Source organism: Scaptodrosophila lebanonensis, unplaced genomic scaffold, assembly GCF_003285725.1.
Source record: "Scaptodrosophila lebanonensis strain 11010-0011.00,11010-0021.00 unplaced genomic scaffold, SlebRS2 tig00000092-arrow-pilon, whole genome shotgun sequence".
NCBI classification, from domain to species: domain Eukaryota; kingdom Metazoa; phylum Arthropoda; class Insecta; order Diptera; family Drosophilidae; genus Scaptodrosophila; species Scaptodrosophila lebanonensis.
Genome location: NW_022060566.1, coordinates 2,471,559 through 2,490,059, shown reverse-complemented (window position 1 = coordinate 2,490,059; position 18,501 = coordinate 2,471,559). Strand labels below are relative to the sequence as shown.

Here is an 18,501-nt window from a genome sequence, read left to right as displayed (position 1 = left end):
GCCCGAAAAAGTCATTACACTTCGCAGGATTCAGCCACAAAGGCGACGCATAAAAAGGGGCGCAATTACACGCAAACATAAGTGTAATCGTATTTTCTGATTCGGGCTGCCTGGAAGGCTCTCTACACACAGCATTTTAGCAAGAGTTGGCACACTCCGAACACCGAGTGCTTGTTAACCCCAAAAAAAAATGGTTTAAAATGTCTTAGTTTTTTTTGCAAAAATTGATATTCATTCTTCTAAAAGAAGAAAGAATGTAATATGAGACGAAAACAAATCCAACTACTGACAAAACCGGTTACTTCTTTAGATAGAGATTATAAAATTTAATTAATTACGGTCAGAAGATTCCTAACTGAGCAAAATACATATACCAATCCAACCAGTTGCGAAAAGTTTAAAACACATTCATGTTTGGGATGATAAAACAGGTATTATCTTTCCATAATAGAAATAATCTTTAACCGACATTTTTCCCGCTTAAATAAATAAACTTTGGTATGCCAGTCTTTCCGATGACAGCTATATTATATAGTCAACCGATTTGAATGATACTTCGGATTATTGTGCACAACTCAAATATAATTTAATTTTATTTATATTTTTATTAAGTTAGCGACATAAACAGAACCATTTTCATAACTAAGACTGATCGATCACCGATCTTTTCTATGCTATATACTTACATATGTACATGAATTTACTAGATACTACTATAAATGTAGTGTGAGTGTTTTTGGTACCGATATGTCCTATAGTAGATATGCGTATAGACAAGACTGGCCTATATACCAAGTTTGGTATTCCTAGCAGTGATGTTGCGATGGTGCTCGGTGTTCATACAGTCGAACAGTCTAACAGACTGACACAAACCTGTCTCTATCAATTCTTTTCGTCATACTGATCATATACTTTATCAGTTCGGCCACACCTCCCACTGAGAGAGCTTGTCGTGCTTCGAGTACGGGCCCAGGGAACTAGTTCGCGAACCATTGCAAGCAATGGCAAGGCTAAACTCTTAAGTGAAAGGCTACTTATCTAGTTCGAGAAACAACTGCAGGGCTAGGCAGGACACATACTCGTATAGTATGTATGTAAATACCATGGTTGATATTATTTGTGTAATATGTGTGTGTATGTTTGTGCTTTTTTCACAACTTTTATATCAACTAATTATAAGTTGGACGCACTTTTTGGTTTTCTCTGCTTTTCGGGTGCTCGTTGAGCTTTAGTCTCATTTTCCATCAAAGGGCTGCCCATGACAACAGCCCAAGCTTGCCGGCCCCTCCCCCTTGTGGGTAATCGGTCTTCCACTCTGTGCTTATTTATGACGCCGGCAGAGATTTTGGGCCGATTTGAAGCAAATTTAAAGCTAATATTTGCAGAGTCATTAAGCTAGTTTTATTAAGCGCCGACCAGAGATAATGGAAATGAATGCCTGCCTGCTCGTGGAAAAACTTTTGCCCAAGAGAGATAAAAACAAATGCGCAGTGGCTGGCAAATTGCCGCTTTCATTCCAAAAGTTGAACCGCAAAGATTATCACACCCGTGGCTGCGTCTATCGCTTCACCAAATTTTCAAAATTTGTATTTCATTTGGCAAAACCACAAAAACGCCACAAACCTATCATAAATTATGATATACTTTTATAATCGTCATTGCAAGGCCATTCGAAATTACATTGCTATGTAAGGAATAAATGCCCCTAAAGCTAAGAAGACTTGTAATCATTCAAGATGCTGCTATCAGGACAGCTTTCGATGCCTCTCGAACCACCCCACATTAATAGTATGCTATTCGAATCAAGCGCCTTTGCAATTAAAAATAGGTGCAAGAGAGAACGCTACAGTCGAGCAAGCCCGACAGTGTAATACCCTGTACCCAGGTAAACTTCCGTCACTGAGTTATATGCGCCCATAGCAGCAGCAAAAAGAGGAAGAAGAAGAGCGAACTTGTTGCTGCAGTTTGGGGATTGTACTGGCGAGAATTGAATACAATTTTGAACAACAGTAGACAATTATATATAAATTATGTGTGCAAAGTTTGGTTTAGGTAGCATTTGAAATGTGGACGCTATTGACGAAATTCTGTAGCGGGGGAAGGGGGGGAAAATTAATAAAAAAATAAACTCGTCCTTTCTCGGACCTAGGAGAATCTGGATGCCAACTTTGGTTATTCTAGCTTTTATAGTTTCTGAGATCCTTGCGTTCATCCAGACGGAGGGACACGTCTAGATCGATTTCTCTCGTCATGCTGATTCAGAATATATATACTTTATGGGGTCGGAGATGCTTCCTTCTGCATGTTACATACTTTGCACAAACCTAATATACCCTTTTTACCCTACGGGTACAGGGTATAAAAAGAAAAGGAAATAACTAAGCACATGCGGAGATTATTTATAAGTAAAAGAAAGCACAACTTTGAAAATTGTAAGCATTTACTAAACTTAATAACAGACATAACTAATATACAGTATATCGATCCGACTATACAGAAATTATCAACATTGACCATAGGCCCTACAGATAATATACTCCATAATCCCACGTCCTACCCATTCCTTTCCAACCACAGATCTAATTTCCCAACACACTCAGCTTCCATCTCTCCTATATCAAATCCTACTTTAGAAAACAAATTTTATAGAACTTTTATTATAGACAAAGCTCTTGATGTAAAAAAATAAAATCAATACAATACACTATAGAACTTTAACTAAATTAAACTAAGTATGAGAAAGCTTAATTAAATTACAAAAATATCTATTGTTATAACTAATCCGACTCGGGATTACAGTATTGTTATTATTATAATGACTTTTAAAATGTCATTACATATTTACATCGACAATCAAATCTCACTCTCAAACATTTATATTGTATTCATTTAAAATTTTCATATTTTTTATGGTAGCGGCATCATCGACTAACCGATAACGATAATTTAATCACTTGAACGGCCGAGCACGAACACATGACACCGCAGCTGGCAGTTCCGTTGAACAGATGCTCGCTCGCCTATTTATTTAAGCATTTGAAGCGAATAGCAATCATTTGCCTAATATTATTTGTTGGCGCAGGTCGCGCTGTTGTTCGTAGTTTTCGTTGTCGTTTTCGCTATTGTTTTCGTTTATTTTTAATTAATTCCGTGCTTGCGTCAATTTACGTTTTGCACACTTGTTGTTTACGATGTCTGGGAAACCGAATCCGCCCGCCTGCAACTGTGATGATTTAATTCAATTCACAAATTGCCGCTTGGTGCGAAACCATCAGCTCATTGAAGACGATCTGTGGGTGCGCGCGGGAAAAATAATAAATCCAGAACCGATATTCTTTGATGAGCGCTCCAAGGCGCACAGACGGGTAGATTGTGGCGGTGCCATTATAGCCCCAGGCTATATAGATCTGCAAATTAATGGTAATTTAAACCAATTTCGCTGCCGGATGGTGGGCCAAGGTCCAGAATTATATTTTCATTAATAAAAGCGTGCCATTGCCAAACTAAATGATGCACCGCAATCTGCTCGTTAATCTTATCGCCCACTTACAGACGCACTCAATAAAACAAAGCACACAAATATTAATAATAATAATGAAAACAAACCAATTTTCGCATTAACAGGGGGCTATGGCGTTGACTTCTCGTTCGACAAAGACACCACCGAGGCGGGTATACGAAAGGTGGCGCAGGGGCTGGTCAAGAGCGGTGTCACCTCATTCTGTCCGACACTGGTGACATCACCCAATGAGAACTATCACACCATATTGCCGCGCATACCCAAACGCGTGGAGGGTGGTGCCGGCGTATTGGGTGTTCACGTGGAAGGACCATTCATAAATCCGCAAAAGAAGGGCGCACATCCCGAGAACTGCATACAAACGCTGGAGAATGTAAGCAACTCAGAATAGCTTAAGATTGGATACAGATTTGTCTGTTTAGGGCATCGAAACGTTGTGTGCTACTTACGGCTCATTAGATGGCATCAAAATCATCACATTGGCGCCCGAGAAGGTCAAGGATCTGAGCGTGATACGCCAACTGGTGAAGGCGGGCATCACCGTCGCCCTGGGCCACTCGATGGCCAATCTGAGCGAGGGCGAGCAGGCGGCCCAGCACGGAGCCACACTCATCACACATCTTTTCAACGCCATGCTGCCGGTGAGATAGCCTCGACTTAGTCTGCAAACGATTCGTATTCGTACTAAACGCCTTCCTGCCGTGGCCAGTTCCATCATCGTGATCCCGGCCTAGTCGGCTTGCTAGCCTCAGACGCCATACCCGCTGGCCAGACGGTTTATTTCGGCATCATTGCCGATGGTGTTCACACGCATCCCGCCGCCTTACGCATTGCGTATCGCACCCATCCCCAAGGACTGATACTTGTGACGGATGCCATTTCAGCGCTGGGCCTAGAGGATGGCATTCATCACATCGGCCAGCTGCCCTTGGAGGTGAAGCGAGGCAAGGCGTTTGTGGCGGGCACAGACACGCTCTGCGGCAGCATTGCGCCAATGGATGAGTGCGTGCGCATATTCCGCAATGCCACCAGTAAGTCGTCATCATAAAAGCTAATTGTAAACCTAATCCATGCCCGCCAATCTCTGTAGATTGCTCCACCGTCTATGCCATTGAGGCGGCCACCTTGCATCCGGCGCTGTGTCTGCGCATCGAGGCACAAAAAGGCACTCTGGACTTTGACTCGGATGCCGATTTCATACTGCTGGACGACAAATTGCATGTCCTTTCCACCTATATAGCGGGCATTTGCGTGCATCGCGCATAGAACAAATCTCTCGTTGCATTCCGTAAAGAAAACCCATTCCCAACAAACGCTTTAGCTTTTTGTTTTAATATGATATTTCAAATGGTTCTTTATATTTTAAAATTTAAATCATTTGGTGTGGACAACTACGCTAAATCCATATACATTTACAAATAATAATTATAATAATAGTAGTTATACAAAAAAAAAAAAATTACATATAATGATGTAGCAGCTTGGCCAAAGGCTAAGAAAAAATTATATATATACTCGTATATCCTCAATATTGCGCGACCTTTTCTTCAATTTCATGCCTTGTTCGAACTATTAAATAGTTCATATTACCAATAAAGACAATCTACAAAAACTGTATCGTTGTATATTTGGCTATAAACGGTTTAGAAAATACGATGCGATGATGAACATTGAACGACATTTCCTGGCAATACTTATTGTTCGCAAGTCTGAACAAGGCATCAACAATTTTTATACAAAAATTAATGAATTATGAAACAGAGCGCGTGTTTATTGTTAACGAAAATAATAAACAAATGTATGCATGTATAGATAAGCTTTTGTTTTTAAGTTATTTCTGGCATTATAACAACAAATTTTGATTTGTAGGAATTTTGTTTTGTCGCCGCAACTTAGTTTCGATAAACTTTTAACATTCTCACAAAAATTTGCAATAGAAGTGCACTATTTTTAGGCAACAAATGGAAAAGACTTTAAGCAACATATTACAATTTTGAATGCAGGTATTATGCACACATTTTTCCCAAATACTTAATAATAAATAATTGCAACAGCTGTACGATTTTGATCATCATTATTGCCATAATTATGGTTCAATATTGGGGATATGGTAGACGTTTCTTTATGCGCATTTCCAGCAAATAAAATTTTAAATATTTCAAGTATTTCAATTTTCATATGTTTTTTTTTAATTTAAAAGCATTTAACATATTTCTTTTCAATTGTGACAAAATAAAATAGAACAAAATCTACATTTAAAATATGCAATATAAACAAAAGGCACAATTGAAAATGCATTAGAGACATTGTTATGGAAATACTGAATACAAAAGCACAAAATATTTAATAAGAGCTTTTGTTTGAAATTTTTTTAATAATATATTTCTTTATAACAAAAAAAACTTTGCAGCTTCAGATGCAGCAACTGATTTCTTGATATAAACTAAATTAACACATTTTTTGTAGCACATTTATGATTTTATGAAATTTTAGGAAACACCTTCTAATTTATAATCCACGCTGAACTATCTATTAATAATTGCAATTGCTTGTAATTTTTTGGAAAAATATTAACATAATCGTACAATATTGTGCATATGGCTATGAATAATGGAACTTATGTTAAAGCTCGACTATAGCATGCATATATTTATATATATATATATATACTCGTATATATTTCGAATGAAGAAACAGTTGAAAGCCGCAAAGAAAACCAATAATTAGAATAATAACAATGAAATGAACGAAGCGCGTCGACAAAACAAATGCGAAAGCTTGCTTGCTTTTCAGCTTTTTAGTTTTTAATTTTGTTTAGTTTACTTTTTTTCTTTGCATTACAAAATGTTTGATACTTTTACAAATACATATATAAATATTCTGTTTGTCTTGTTACTTTTGAAGCTAAAGCGCTCAAAAAAACATAGCCCCAAAAAACGTATTATATTCATTTGTTGTTGTTTGTTGTTATTTGTTGTTGTATCGTAAACATTCTTACAACATTTTAATAATTCATATACAAATACATTTCATGTACGAGAGAGTAAGTCGCGTGCGTGTGAATGAGTTTTGAGTTGGTTTTGAATTTAAGTCTGTATGTATGTATGTAGTTTGTATGTGTCTGTCTAACTAAGCATATAGTTATTAGAGTTATATAAGTACAGATATGGGTGTCGTCTCTCTGTCCTCAGCTCTGTGTTGGATTTGATTAGAAATGCTTAATTAAGCCCTTCGTTCTACTAACATTGGTCAAAACTGTTGTCGACTTGTTGTGCGTTTTAAACAACGTACATTGTATTTCTAGATCGCACTTTAAATAGTAGTTGTTGTTGTTGTTGTAGTAGTTTTAGGTAAAGTATCTATAAATTTTGTTATACAATATTAAACTTTAGGTAGGTTGTTTCTTGGTTGCTGTTTCATTCTTTTTTTTCCCATCCATCCATCTATCTGATAATTCTATTTCTGTTTCCATTTTCTATTGCTGTTTCTGTTGCTTGCTATTTTGTTTTGTTTATAATCTTGGCAGACACGGCTGTAACATCTTTGTCCAATAAATGTTTGTTTTGTACAGCGCTGGGCGTGGCATGTACCCCTCTTTATAAGTATTGCTTCGCTCGTATCTGGTACACACAGTTTTTAACTGCTGCCCTTACGCACAGCATTTGTTATAGCCCGGCGCCTTGTCATTGTTTTTACGATCAATGACCACACGTTCCGGATTCTCGGCCGATTCACGTCCAGAGGTTTTATCTAATATGGCCTCGGCAAGTTCGCAGAATGCTCGCTCAATATTAATATTCGATTTGGCGGATGTCTCCATAAAACGAATTCCGTGCTCACGTGCGATCTAAAAATATAACGTTATCATAAACCATAGAGAAACAATTTTCTCCAATCTTTACTTACCGCTTCGCCGCGTTCTTTATTAACCACACGCTTATCCGACATATCGCACTTATTTCCCAATATCATTTTCTCCACATCCTCATTTGCATGCTGCCGTTTTTGAGTAGAATTTTGAAATTGAATCGACTGGCTAATCATTTCATTTAAACACTCACCTCGTCTATATTTCGTAACCATTTTACAATGTTTTCAAAACTCTTCTCATTCGTTATATCGTAAACGAGCATAATGCCCATCGCTCCACGGTAATAGGATGTGGTAATTGTGTGAAATCTCTCCTGACCGGCAGTGTCCCATATTTGTAGTTTTATCTTCTTCCCTCTGAGCTCGACTGTTTTTATTTTGAAGTCGATTCCTGCAAAACAACGAAATAGCAGCAGATCAAGATCATGCATATAATAATAACTAATAAAAATAATATCCATCATTTGTTTTTTTTTTTTTTAAGAAGAAGTGGCACCAAAAACAGTTTATTTGGTTTAAATGCAGACAAAATTTGTGATTTTTCGAGGATCATATCTTCTTTTTGTAAGCAACAAAGTAAAACTATTCAAAGATTCAATTACAGCCACTGAAGGAAATGTCTTAAAAACATGTAAAAAATTAAAATATAAAAAAAAGAAAAATATATTGAATATTAAAAAATATGAACAAAAAAATAAATAATAAATTTAACAAGATACATATGTATTATTTACATAATAGAAACAAAAATATGGAATGAAAATAAAAATAAATGATTCAACGAATCAAATGACAACATATGTATGTATAACGAAATTTACTTGTATCACAAAAAGCATATAAAGAAATAATTATATTAAAATAATAAAAACAAACCGTAAATATTAAGATAAAAAAGGTATAAAATGCATACAAAAATAAAATACAAAATAAGTTATATTTTTGTGCGGCCCAATTTTTTGTTAATCTTAATTTTGATATAAGGTTTGAACATAAATGAATAACTAGAAACGATTGCATTTCATAAGGAGGGGAAATTCTTGACAGCGATATTAGTTTAATACAACTTTGCAATGTTTATTTAGAACTTCTGACTAATGCGTGCGTGTGGTGAAGAGGTAGGGCAAGGGAGGGACGACTGTATGCGGTTCTTTAAAAATATGTAACCTTGAGATTACAAGTAAGTATAATGATAGCCAGCAAATTGTTTGCCTAAGCAGCACAATATGAGTGCTCATAGAGAGACTGCCAGAGATGCCAGAAATACATACGTATGTATGTAAATAAGTGGTAAATAAAACAAAGAATTTCATTTACGTACGATTCATATTGCATAAATGTATACAAACATACATACATATGTACGTACATGTATGTATGCAGAATTTATATAAGCGAAATGGAGGGCCTAATGCTTAATATAAATCACATGGATTCTCAATATTTATCGTATTGATCTCGCTAAACATGGAATTATACCCGATTGCGTTCATGGAGATGATTGTATCTACATACATATGTATGTATGTATGAGTGTCTATGATTGTAATTGGCACCAATGTCATTGTCAGCGGTCCAAAGGCTAATAGAGCAGCGGTCAATCTGCCCGAATGGATATACACACATACATATACCTATGCACACACTTATTTATCAATCATACACACACACACACATATATATATATATATATGTAGATATATGTATATGCACATACACCGTATGTATGTGGGTGTGCCGCTACAATGACAGCAAACGCAGGCGAACAACGGCAGAGACAATGACTAAAGCGGAACGCAGCAGCAGCGGCGATAAGAAACCGACCGACCAACCACACCCAAGAGCAAGCAGATATCCTTCCCGTTCTGGGCGATGCATCAAAAATAAAGACCGCAAAATACCGCTGCTCGTAACGCGCACACATCCGTACACACACACAGACACACACATGTTGTATGAATTTAGTTGTGTTTCAGTACTCACCTATGGTTGATATAAATGTTGAGGTGAACGCATCATCCGAGAATCGGAACAATATGCAGGTCTTTCCAACGCCCGAATCTCCAATTAGCAACAGTTTAAAGAGCAAATCATAAGTTTTCTTTGCCATTTCAAGTTACGGCACGCGCACAGACGCACACGCACTCACACACGCACTCGCACAACACACACGCACACAGTGAAGCACAGCCTATGGAACAAAGCACATACACACAACACACAGGTGACAAACAACTTTAGTATATGTATGTATATTATATTGAATTATTGTTGCGGATTTGTGTTGTTTGTGTTATTACTGATGCACACATGTACGATATAAACAGTTGGTTGCAGACTTTTTTATTTTATTTGAACACAGCTACTCAATTTTCTCAAAGTTAAAAACGCAATTGTTGCTATCAATATAAAAAACGATGCAGAAAAACTACACCAGGGCTGACAAGTTGCAATATGCGTTGATATATTCATCGGACGGGAATCGATAACAGTTGCTCATGGCGCTGGCAACCGGCTGTCAGCATTTCTCAAATTCAAAACTACAATTAGCACCAAACCCACTAAATTTATCACAAAAATATAAATTAACAGCCATACACATTAACAAATGCAAGTTTATTAATATATAGCATTTTAATTTTATTTAAATACAATAATAGAAAAGCTTATTATGCTTCAATACAAATATATTTTATTATTTTTCATATAAAAACTTATATTTTTAAATATACATATATACAATTCGTAAAATCGCTCAAACAAAGGCATATTTGCTTCTAGTTTATTTAATTATTTGGTTGCAGATTTCACATCGAATTAAATTTCACTGTGTATACAATTTATTCTTTACTTTATACAACACTCTTTAGATCTATGCATATAGTCTTGATATATATACATTATTGACAAATTACAATAGTTTATTTTCAAATCTCAGTCTCGTCTGATGAACAATTTCGATATTAAAACAGCGCGATAGCTTTTACATCGATTTCAGAACAACTCTGAACACAATTTCGACTCTATTTACATTTACATTTGGCAATAAAATTGTTGTTTTTGGTGGTGCGCAAGAGAAAACAAATTGCGACACTGACAACAATTGGATGTAGTGTGCAAATGTTATTTAACTAAATAGTGCCGATCACCTACAATTAGCGTAGATATCGGTATGGACCTCGATTGGCAAAACAGTTTAACAGAACTTAAGGACCGCGGTCAGTATTTATTGCATTCAGAAAAATGGGCCGACTGTCGTTTTCTTGTGGGCACAACGCCAAACCAGCGCCTCATTTCTGGCCACAAGCTGCTGCTGGCGATGGCCTCGCCCGTGTTCGAGCGAATGTTTTACGGACATCTTCCGGACAAGACTGACCCCATTGTTATACCAGACGTGCAGCCTGAAGCTTTTGAAGCGATGCTCGAATATATTTACACAGATCGCATTACCATCGCCTCCTTCGACAAGGCATGTGAGCTGTGCTACGTGGCCAAGAAATATATGCTGCCACATGTGGTGACCCGCTGCACCCATTTTCTTTGGGCGGATCTCAGTCCCAAGAACGCATGTCGCGCCTACGAATTCGCGAAACTATTTGACGAGCCACGTCTCATGCAGAGCAGCATGGATCTGATAGCGGCGAATACGCGCGAGGTGTTGACCGATCCCAGCTTCCTAGATATAGAAGTGTCGACGCTAATGGCTATTTTAGATCAAAACCGACTCAACATCGATTCCGAGCTAGATTTGTTCAACTGTCTGCTGAAATTTGCCAGCGAGCGTGGTATTCTGAACGAGAGCGCCCACGATGACATAGCCGGAAGCAGTCGCAGCACTGCCGACAAGGATAACGGCTGCAAAGAGAGTAACGACGACGGTGGCATAGCCAACGAGGTGGTAGTGGAGGAAATCAAAATGGAGCCAGACGTGGCTGCAATGGTGCAGCACATGCACCACGACGATGACGTAGACAGCTTTGATCATGTGGCCGAACAGGCGGAAACGGCAGCAACAGCGGCCGCATCCAACTCATCCACATCCCCCTCAACATCCAATGCCAATGTAAGTGCTATTGTCGATGATGTGGTCATAATAGACAGCGATGCCTCTGGCAATGCCAACGATGAGATGAACGAAGCTGAGGCGGCAGCAGCTGCAGCCAACATGATCAACATTATGGACGCACAGCGCACGATCATGGATGGTGCCATGCTGCGGCAGGCAGTGAAGAAGATACGTTTCCTCACTATGACCCCCCAACAATTCGCCGAGGGACCAGCACGCTCCAAATTGTTGCAGCAACACGAGGCCCTGGCCATACTGATCAAGATCTCCAGCCCGACACTGAACGACTGCAACATGCCCGAGGGTTTCTGTACATCGCGCAGCACCCGCAACTTCTATGAGTCGGCGCATCGGCAGCGTGAGCTACCGGCCTCGTATCGGCATGTAGGTGCCACCGCCGCCAGCTCCTCGGCCACCTGCTTTCCGGGCACGGCCGGTCGCAGCACTGGCATGACAATGGCAAATCAAGGCCTGCTCGGTCGCATGGGAGCCACTCTGCAGCGCACCAGCGTGCCACTCAGTGTGGAGAACATCAATATGCCGGTGAATGCTACATTTTTCTCGGATGACAACGCCCTGGCGATGGGTGTCAGTGTCTCCGACAATCCGATGGCACAGAGTAGCACCAGCGCTAGCAGCAGCGCTTTAGGAAATTCAAATGCCACTCTGCGTTGTTTTGGAGATGCTTTCGAGGCCTCTAATGCAAGCAGCCGTGTCGCTCACGCATCTGCCAATGGAGTGCCGGCCAATTCTAATGACACGGAACCTGCCGCTGGCGCATCAAGCAGCTCCCATCATGACATGCTCCGCTCCTATTGCATGCGCTCTCTAAATCGGCAATTCGATTATCGCAACACCAGCGTCACCGAATGCGGCGTTACCTTCCAGGTGGACACGAATATTTGGATCACCGGCGTGCAGGTGCCAACACAGGTACTGTGCGGCGAACTAATGAACTCGGCCGGCTTCACCGAACGCTACACTGAAGTGCTGTACGCCCACATCCAGGATATGCACGGCTCTCGCATTACTTACACACATTGTACGGCACGTGTACGCTACGATTCGCTGCTGGACATCACATTCGATCGGCCGGTGTATATCTATCGCAATCAGATCTATAAGATATATGTGGTCTTCAACAAGATCGGCTGGTATCCCATGTACTCCTGTGTCCCCGATGCCATCTGCAATCGCGTCAAATTCATGTTCAATGTGGGAAATCCGTCGGAGTCAGTGCGTGATGGTCTCATCTATGCCATCATATTCTCTGCTCCGCAGGATCATGCTCGCCATTTGGTGGACTAAACTGACCATTCCTCCACCCCCTTCCCCCACTTGGTCAAGGTATTCAAAAGTTTTTCTAGTGTTTTTTCAAAATATTTTAATAAATAAATTTAACTTTATTACGATTTGAGCTCATGGCGAAAAAAAAGACAAAACAAAAAATGTATTTATATATTATTAATAGTTTTACAACACTTTAAACGGTATAAAAAGGCAGACAGAGACAAGGAGTGTGTTTGTGTGTAAGAGAAAGAGAGAGAGAGAGAGAACACAGCGGGAGAGACATATACATCCAGAGTTGTGTAAAATAAGTTGACCGGATCAGGAGCGTTAAAAAGGGGGATTTACATATTTGCAACCAACCACGAACCAAGCAGCGATACATACATATATACAAGTGTGTTTGTGTGTGTGTGTGCGGGTCTAAACAACTACTTGCCGTAGTTGGCGCAACCACCGCTAGCGTACTCGGGCTCCTCACAGGTTAGCGTGTTCTCATCGAAAACCTTATCCTCGCCGCAGCTGATCAGGCGGGGGTATCCCTCAACGCAGGTAATCAGGCGATGGCAATCACCCGAAACGGGGAAGCGCGGGAAGGGCCAGAAACGCGCGGCCACAGAGTTTGGATCCACCTTGGTGGGGCACTTAAAGCCAACAACAGCTGTAGGACGAGAGAGTGCATTAGAAATAAAAAACTACGGAGTGGCTCTCATGTCAAAAAAAATGCATTTTATAGATTAAAGAAAAGGAAACACTTTTTAGAATTACTTACAAATATAAATACAAGTAGTTTCTAGATCTTAAAAAAATAGTTTCAAGTTTAAAAAAAAAACATATTCTAAGCTTTAGAAAAACACATTTTCTAAATGTTAGAATAATACGTTTCCCATATTTTAAGAAATTGCCTTTAAACTGTCATGAAATACGTTTCTGAATTATAGAGATATAGCCAGGATGAAAAATTGTCTTTTAAGAAATGGTTTTTTTTTAAGACCATAAACCTTTCAACAAAATTAAGCTTGCTTTTTTTTAATTTTTTCCTAATTTTAATACGGTTTGTTTCGGGGAGTACAGCATAGAGTGGCAACTCACCTTCAGGGTTGCAGTGTTCCAATAGCTGATCGGGCCAGTTGCAACCATGAATGCGCTCATCGTAGGCCAGACCGGCATCACAGTCCTGCTCGTGGGGCTCCCCATGAGCGCACTTTATGTACGTGGTGGAGCAGTCCTTGGAAACGGCATAGAGACCGAATTGATACTCGCAGCCGGGCGTCGAAATGGGTGTGGCTGTGGCACGAAATGAACAATTAGGCGAAATAAGCGAGAAATTTTTAAATTTTCATTCCACACTTACGATCCCACTGCCGTCCCTTGCAGTCCACAGCCCAATTGTAATTACAATGATTGTGTACCGCTCCCTTACCGTCGAAGAGCAAACCGTTCTCACAGGTCTCCAGGGTTAGGGTGCCGTTCGTGCAGAGGAAGAACTGATCACAGTTTTCAGTATGCGCATAGGCCTGGGTGCCCACCTTTTCGGGGCACTCAGGTGTGCCCACAGCTAGTGTGTGTCCTGAAAAATAAATTGGATTGGGAAAGGTGAATAGGCATAACGTATCTAAGGCAATACCCAAAAATTCAAGGAATTGACAGTCAAAGGCTAACTGTGAAACCTAACCCAACCATTCGCAGAATTTGGTCAAAAATGATTTTTTATAGAGTTTCAAGGAAAACAACTTAATTCTAATTCTATCGGTAAAAACAGCAATCTGTAAAACAAGCGAAAAAAACGTAGGTATACAATTTAAAAATTGGTTAATATTTTATATTTTCTTGAGAGAGTCTTAAGCACAGTGCCTAAAAAAGAGTATAATACTTCATCCCGTTTAAAAAGAGAGCTTATTATTCCCAATATTTCGAGAACGTATTACATTTCAAAAGTTCGTTCTAGGTAATATTGTTCGTACTTTTAAAGTAAAACGACTTAATAAATGTTTCCATGCAGTCAAAACCCACGCTTTAAATACTATACATATGGATGCCATAATTAAGATTTTTGCTTCGATGAAAATATCGATCGGAAACTTTGGAACTTGTGGCAAATACAAGTATAACGTTCCCATAATTGTCTTCGGTGCCGCGTCTCAAATTTTACATATCCACACATAGTATTGTATAAATATATATTTTCGCTGTACTGGAGAGACTGTTACAAGCCTGGTTATAAATATTATTTGGTAACTCGCATCTTGTCTAAATTTTCCATGTTACGAAATTATAACATACACAAAAATTAGTAACTCACATCCTATATAGAGTTTTCTTAACAAAAATTCGGACAAATTAGATCTTGCAAGAATACGCCGAAAGAATTGAATAATTGAGAAAAATAATAAATGAGAAAAGGTAAATTTCTTAATCGCTTTGAGCGCCCATCGAGACTGTTCCAGCCCCGGTTTTCAATTCGATTTGGTAACTCGAATCTCGTCTGCGAATGCGCGCATGCGCAGACACATCATTCATGCAGCGAATGACTGCGTCGAGCGCTTTTCTTCCGTCCCACAGGTTGCAACACAGCGTGCAACTGGTTTGAGGCCGAGGCGCATCAAACGTGAATACGTCGCGTCGCGTCGCATCGGCGCGCATCTTCGACTCTGAGGCGACTCTGATGTGTGATGTAATCGTCGCGTCGTCTGATTGGAATGCCGACGCTCCGGTAACAGGTTGATTGTTGTGACGGCGATGGTGTTGGCAACTATGATTGTGATTGTGATTTTGACTTCCCACAACACATTATTTTCAACGGATCGTTGAAAGAAAGAAGCGTATGGAAATTTCGAAGATTTCCGGCAATTTGCCACGAACAGCGAGCATGTCAATAGTTTTTCAAGTTGCTGTTAATTGTTGAACAGCTAACGTTTTTCGTTGTTGTTGTTGTTGTTGTCTCTATTCCCATGAGATATTTTCTTGCCCCGCCACTTAACGAATTCGAAAAAAAAACAGGTCCGAGGCTTGGGCAGCAAAGACAATGATAATGTTTAAAATGTTAATAGCTTTGTTGTTACTGTCTTTCGTTTAACTTCATACGTATGCGCATTATACGATCTAGATCGCATATTTTGTGCGAGTTGTTGTTGGTTTTTTTTTTTTCTTTAATTATTAACTGGTTTGACCAGCCCACAAAAATCTGATCTGTCTGTCTTAAAGGTTTGTCAGCTGTCTTTTCAATTCGATTCAAATGCGGCCAAGTAGATTGAATCCGACTAAAAAAAAATTAAAATTAAAATTTGTCGTCTAAGACTTGACTTTTTATATTCTTCGAATCCTGAAACTATTTGGGTACAAAAATATTAAGCCCAATAAATAATACTATGGCCTGAAACTAACAATTCGTGATGTTTAGTCAAGAAACAATTAATTAGAACTAATTACTACTGTTGTACCATAACAACAAGGTTTTATTCCTATTTATATGAAGTTTATTACAAACCATATAAAGCATTATAACATGTTATGTTTCATTATAATCGGCTGACTATATCGTATAGGAGAGATCACTGAAAAAATCGCTCCCATAGTAAAATTGGCACAACTTTTTTTCAACGATGAATTAACCAAAGTTAATATTTATAACATTAATATAAACTACTCCTACTATATTCTGAAATTTTTGTTAAGATCGCAGTACAATATCAATTATATATATAACTACCGAAAGAATGTTTGGCGACAAAATCACATTTAATTTCAATTTTAATTATTTATATAAGGTTCTTTTATATACTGAAGTTTTGTTAACATCGCAATACTATTTCTTATAGTTCTCATATAAACTATTTGTGCGAAAACAGGCCTTGTATCACGCTATGGTTCCCGAAACTGCTGTTAATATATTTGGTTAGTTACTACAAGTATATTCTGAAACCTGGCCGAAATCGGTGCGGTAAATCATACAGCTAATATAGCAGCGAACACGTTCTTATGGTGTTTTTGTAACGATAATGTTTTAATTCATTTAACTTGGATCTTGGTTTTATAAAGTTGATTGTGTGCCGGTTCTATTTGCTGCGCTTAGGGAACTAATAGACAAGTTTCTTGGAACTAGAAATTAAATATTTTGAATGCAAATGTTTGCTCTTTCATTTGATTGAGTGCGAAATCGGGTTTGGGAACCTACCTGTTTCAATAATTTGCATATCGAGATATTATCGTAAATATCAACAACCCAGCCTGAACCCCAATTATGAGTCAGAATAGTCAGTTATTGGCGGCAACAAAAGCAAAAGTTGTCTGCCTATTAAAGCCAGGGCCGACGCCTGACCAGCATGCCAAATGAACACAATGGAGGTGGTGATGGTTGTGATGGTGATGGTGGTGTGGCGGTGCAAGAAGAATAGCAACAGCCACACTTCAAAGACTTCAAGGTTAGGTGTTTGCTAATTGGAGCAGAAACGGTCTTTCAAATCAAACACACACTTTAAAACTTGACTTAGCCTTCACAGATTGGAGGATGGCGGTGGAGAGGCGACGACTGCAAAAGCAAACCAGTAGGCCAGCGATATATTTAAACTGGATCTAGTTGGCTTACATAACACAAACAACAACAATAGCAACAACTAATGCAAGAACAAAACTAATAGCTGGGAACCTTTTACAGCCGAAGCCAATCGGCCGCGCGCCAATCTGCAAATTTTCGAATGGAATTTTTGAAAGTAAAAGCTCGCACGCAATGGACTCCAAGCTGGAGTGATCAGTCAAACGAATCCGCGCCAAACAGGCAACAATTGAAAGTGACGCCCACATGTGTATATTGTACGTAATAATATACATACGTATATTTATATTATTTGTTTGATATTAACTTACCACAGGAAACCATGGCCAGGAGCAGGAGGACGCCTATTGGGAAACGTCGTTGTTGCTGCATATTGTTCGCAGTTTTCAAACAAATAAAAGGTTTTCGTTTGTTTTCTTTTGATCGGAAATGCAAAAATGCGACAAAAGGCGAAAACGAACGAAGCGACAAACTGAAATGCTTATAGTAGTACAACAACAAAAACAACAAAAACCAAAAACAACAAGCGACAAAAACAAACGACGTCTCACACAAAGCTTCCGCACCAAGAGGTTTTCACGTTTTAACGGTTACGCGTTCCAAACTCAACTGAAAAGATTTATACCGCGCTCGAGAAGAAGAAGAAGAAGAAGCAGTGTCAGCAAAAGCGTCGGCGTCAGCGACGTCGACCAACCGACCGACCACAAAAACTTTTGCAAAGCTTTGTGTGCGTTTTTTTTGTTTCGGTTCCGTTTTGAATTTTTAATGAAATTTGAATTTAATGTCGGAATTGGAATTTAGGCTGATGATAATGCATATATGTATGTATGTAGGTATAGAAAGGGGTTTAGTGGTAATTATGACTATCAATTACATTTCGACCCTATTGTGTGTTTCTCATTCCCGTCGTTTGTTGCAATCGAACATGTTTGATTGAAAGTAAAAGGTAAAGCCAAAGCTCAGTCTGTGTGTAAGCTTCATTCAAAAATTGGCAAATAGCCGCAGGCTCGGCTCGTGGCTTGCTTGCTTCGTTCGTACGTACGTTTGTTCGTTGATTACCGTTACTTTGTTGGTGATGACGGCAGCAGCAGCAGCACCAGCTGCAATGGCAACAACAACAGCCCAATATTGCAAAACCCTTGTCAGTCGGCCAGTCGGATTACATAACCCAAAAATAAAAACAAAAACAAAAAACTATCGGACCGT

The 18,501-nt window shown here is 39.1% G+C and overlaps 4 protein-coding genes across 4 annotated transcripts; 2 read left to right on the top strand and 2 right to left on the bottom strand.

Moving 5' to 3' along the window:
• The first annotated feature begins 3,068 nt into the window (after positions 1 to 3,068).
• LOC115627184 (N-acetylglucosamine-6-phosphate deacetylase) lies at positions 3,069 to 5,104 on the top strand. Its single transcript, XM_030522787.1, has 5 exons — positions 3,069 to 3,420; positions 3,625 to 3,893; positions 3,943 to 4,161; positions 4,230 to 4,551; positions 4,611 to 5,104. The coding sequence occupies exons 1-5, from the start codon at positions 3,192 to 3,194 to the stop codon at positions 4,784 to 4,786; spliced, it is 1,215 nt and encodes a 404-aa protein (XP_030378647.1). The 5' UTR covers positions 3,069 to 3,191; the 3' UTR covers positions 4,787 to 5,104.
• A 1,210-nt stretch (positions 5,105 to 6,314) lies between these two features.
• Positions 6,315 to 9,806, bottom strand: LOC115627079 (ras-related protein Rab-10). The gene is made up of 4 exons (XM_030522627.1): positions 9,374 to 9,806; positions 7,582 to 7,781; positions 7,427 to 7,516; positions 6,315 to 7,367 (listed from the first exon to the last, which is right to left on the bottom strand). The coding sequence occupies exons 1-4, from the start codon at positions 9,498 to 9,500 to the stop codon at positions 7,170 to 7,172; spliced, it is 615 nt and encodes a 204-aa protein (XP_030378487.1). The 5' UTR covers positions 9,501 to 9,806; the 3' UTR covers positions 6,315 to 7,169.
• A 646-nt stretch (positions 9,807 to 10,452) lies between these two features.
• Positions 10,453 to 12,896, top strand: LOC115627086. Its single transcript, XM_030522636.1, has one exon. The coding sequence runs from the start codon at positions 10,563 to 10,565 to the stop codon at positions 12,762 to 12,764; it is 2,202 nt and encodes a 733-aa protein (XP_030378496.1). The 5' UTR covers positions 10,453 to 10,562; the 3' UTR covers positions 12,765 to 12,896.
• A 34-nt stretch (positions 12,897 to 12,930) lies between these two features.
• Positions 12,931 to 17,773, bottom strand: LOC115627087 (protein obstructor-E). Its single transcript, XM_030522637.1, has 4 exons — positions 17,607 to 17,773; positions 14,098 to 14,313; positions 13,836 to 14,030; positions 12,931 to 13,404 (listed from the first exon to the last, which is right to left on the bottom strand). Exons 1-4 carry the CDS (start codon positions 17,665 to 17,667, stop codon positions 13,175 to 13,177), a joined length of 702 nt encoding a protein of 233 aa, XP_030378497.1. The 5' UTR covers positions 17,668 to 17,773; the 3' UTR covers positions 12,931 to 13,174.
• Between the last annotated feature and the right edge of the window lie 728 nt (positions 17,774 to 18,501).

What these genes read in the sequence shown, in the direction of transcription:
- LOC115627184 (XM_030522787.1), top strand. Translation starts at nt 3,192, where the DNA reads ATGTCTGGGAAACCGAATCCGCCCGCCTGCAACTGTGATGATTTAATT. An exon ending in GCATACAAACGCTGGAGAAT is followed by an intron (nt 3,894 to 3,942) that starts GTAAGCAACTCA and finishes TTGTCTGTTTAG; the next exon opens with GGCATCGAAACGTTGTGTGC. An exon ending in TTTTCAACGCCATGCTGCCG is followed by an intron (nt 4,162 to 4,229) that starts GTGAGATAGCCT and finishes TGCCGTGGCCAG; the next exon opens with TTCCATCATCGTGATCCCGG.
- LOC115627079 (XM_030522627.1), bottom strand. Translation starts at nt 9,500, where the DNA reads ATGGCAAAGAAAACTTATGATTTGCTCTTTAAACTGTTGCTAATTGGA. An exon ending in GGTTACGAAATATAGACGAG is followed by an intron (nt 7,517 to 7,581) that starts GTGAGTGTTTAA and finishes CAAAAACGGCAG; the next exon opens with CATGCAAATGAGGATGTGGA. An exon ending in ATAAAGAACGCGGCGAAGCG is followed by an intron (nt 7,368 to 7,426) that starts GTAAGTAAAGAT and finishes TTATATTTTTAG; the next exon opens with ATCGCACGTGAGCACGGAAT.
- LOC115627086 (XM_030522636.1), top strand. Translation starts at nt 10,563, where the DNA reads ATGGACCTCGATTGGCAAAACAGTTTAACAGAACTTAAGGACCGCGGT.
- LOC115627087 (XM_030522637.1), bottom strand. Translation starts at nt 17,667, where the DNA reads ATGCAGCAACAACGACGTTTCCCAATAGGCGTCCTCCTGCTCCTGGCC. An exon ending in CAAGGGACGGCAGTGGGATC is followed by an intron (nt 14,031 to 14,097) that starts GTAAGTGTGGAA and finishes TTCGTGCCACAG; the next exon opens with CCACACCCATTTCGACGCCC. An exon ending in GGAACACTGCAACCCTGAAG is followed by an intron (nt 13,405 to 13,835) that starts GTGAGTTGCCAC and finishes CTCGTCCTACAG; the next exon opens with CTGTTGTTGGCTTTAAGTGC.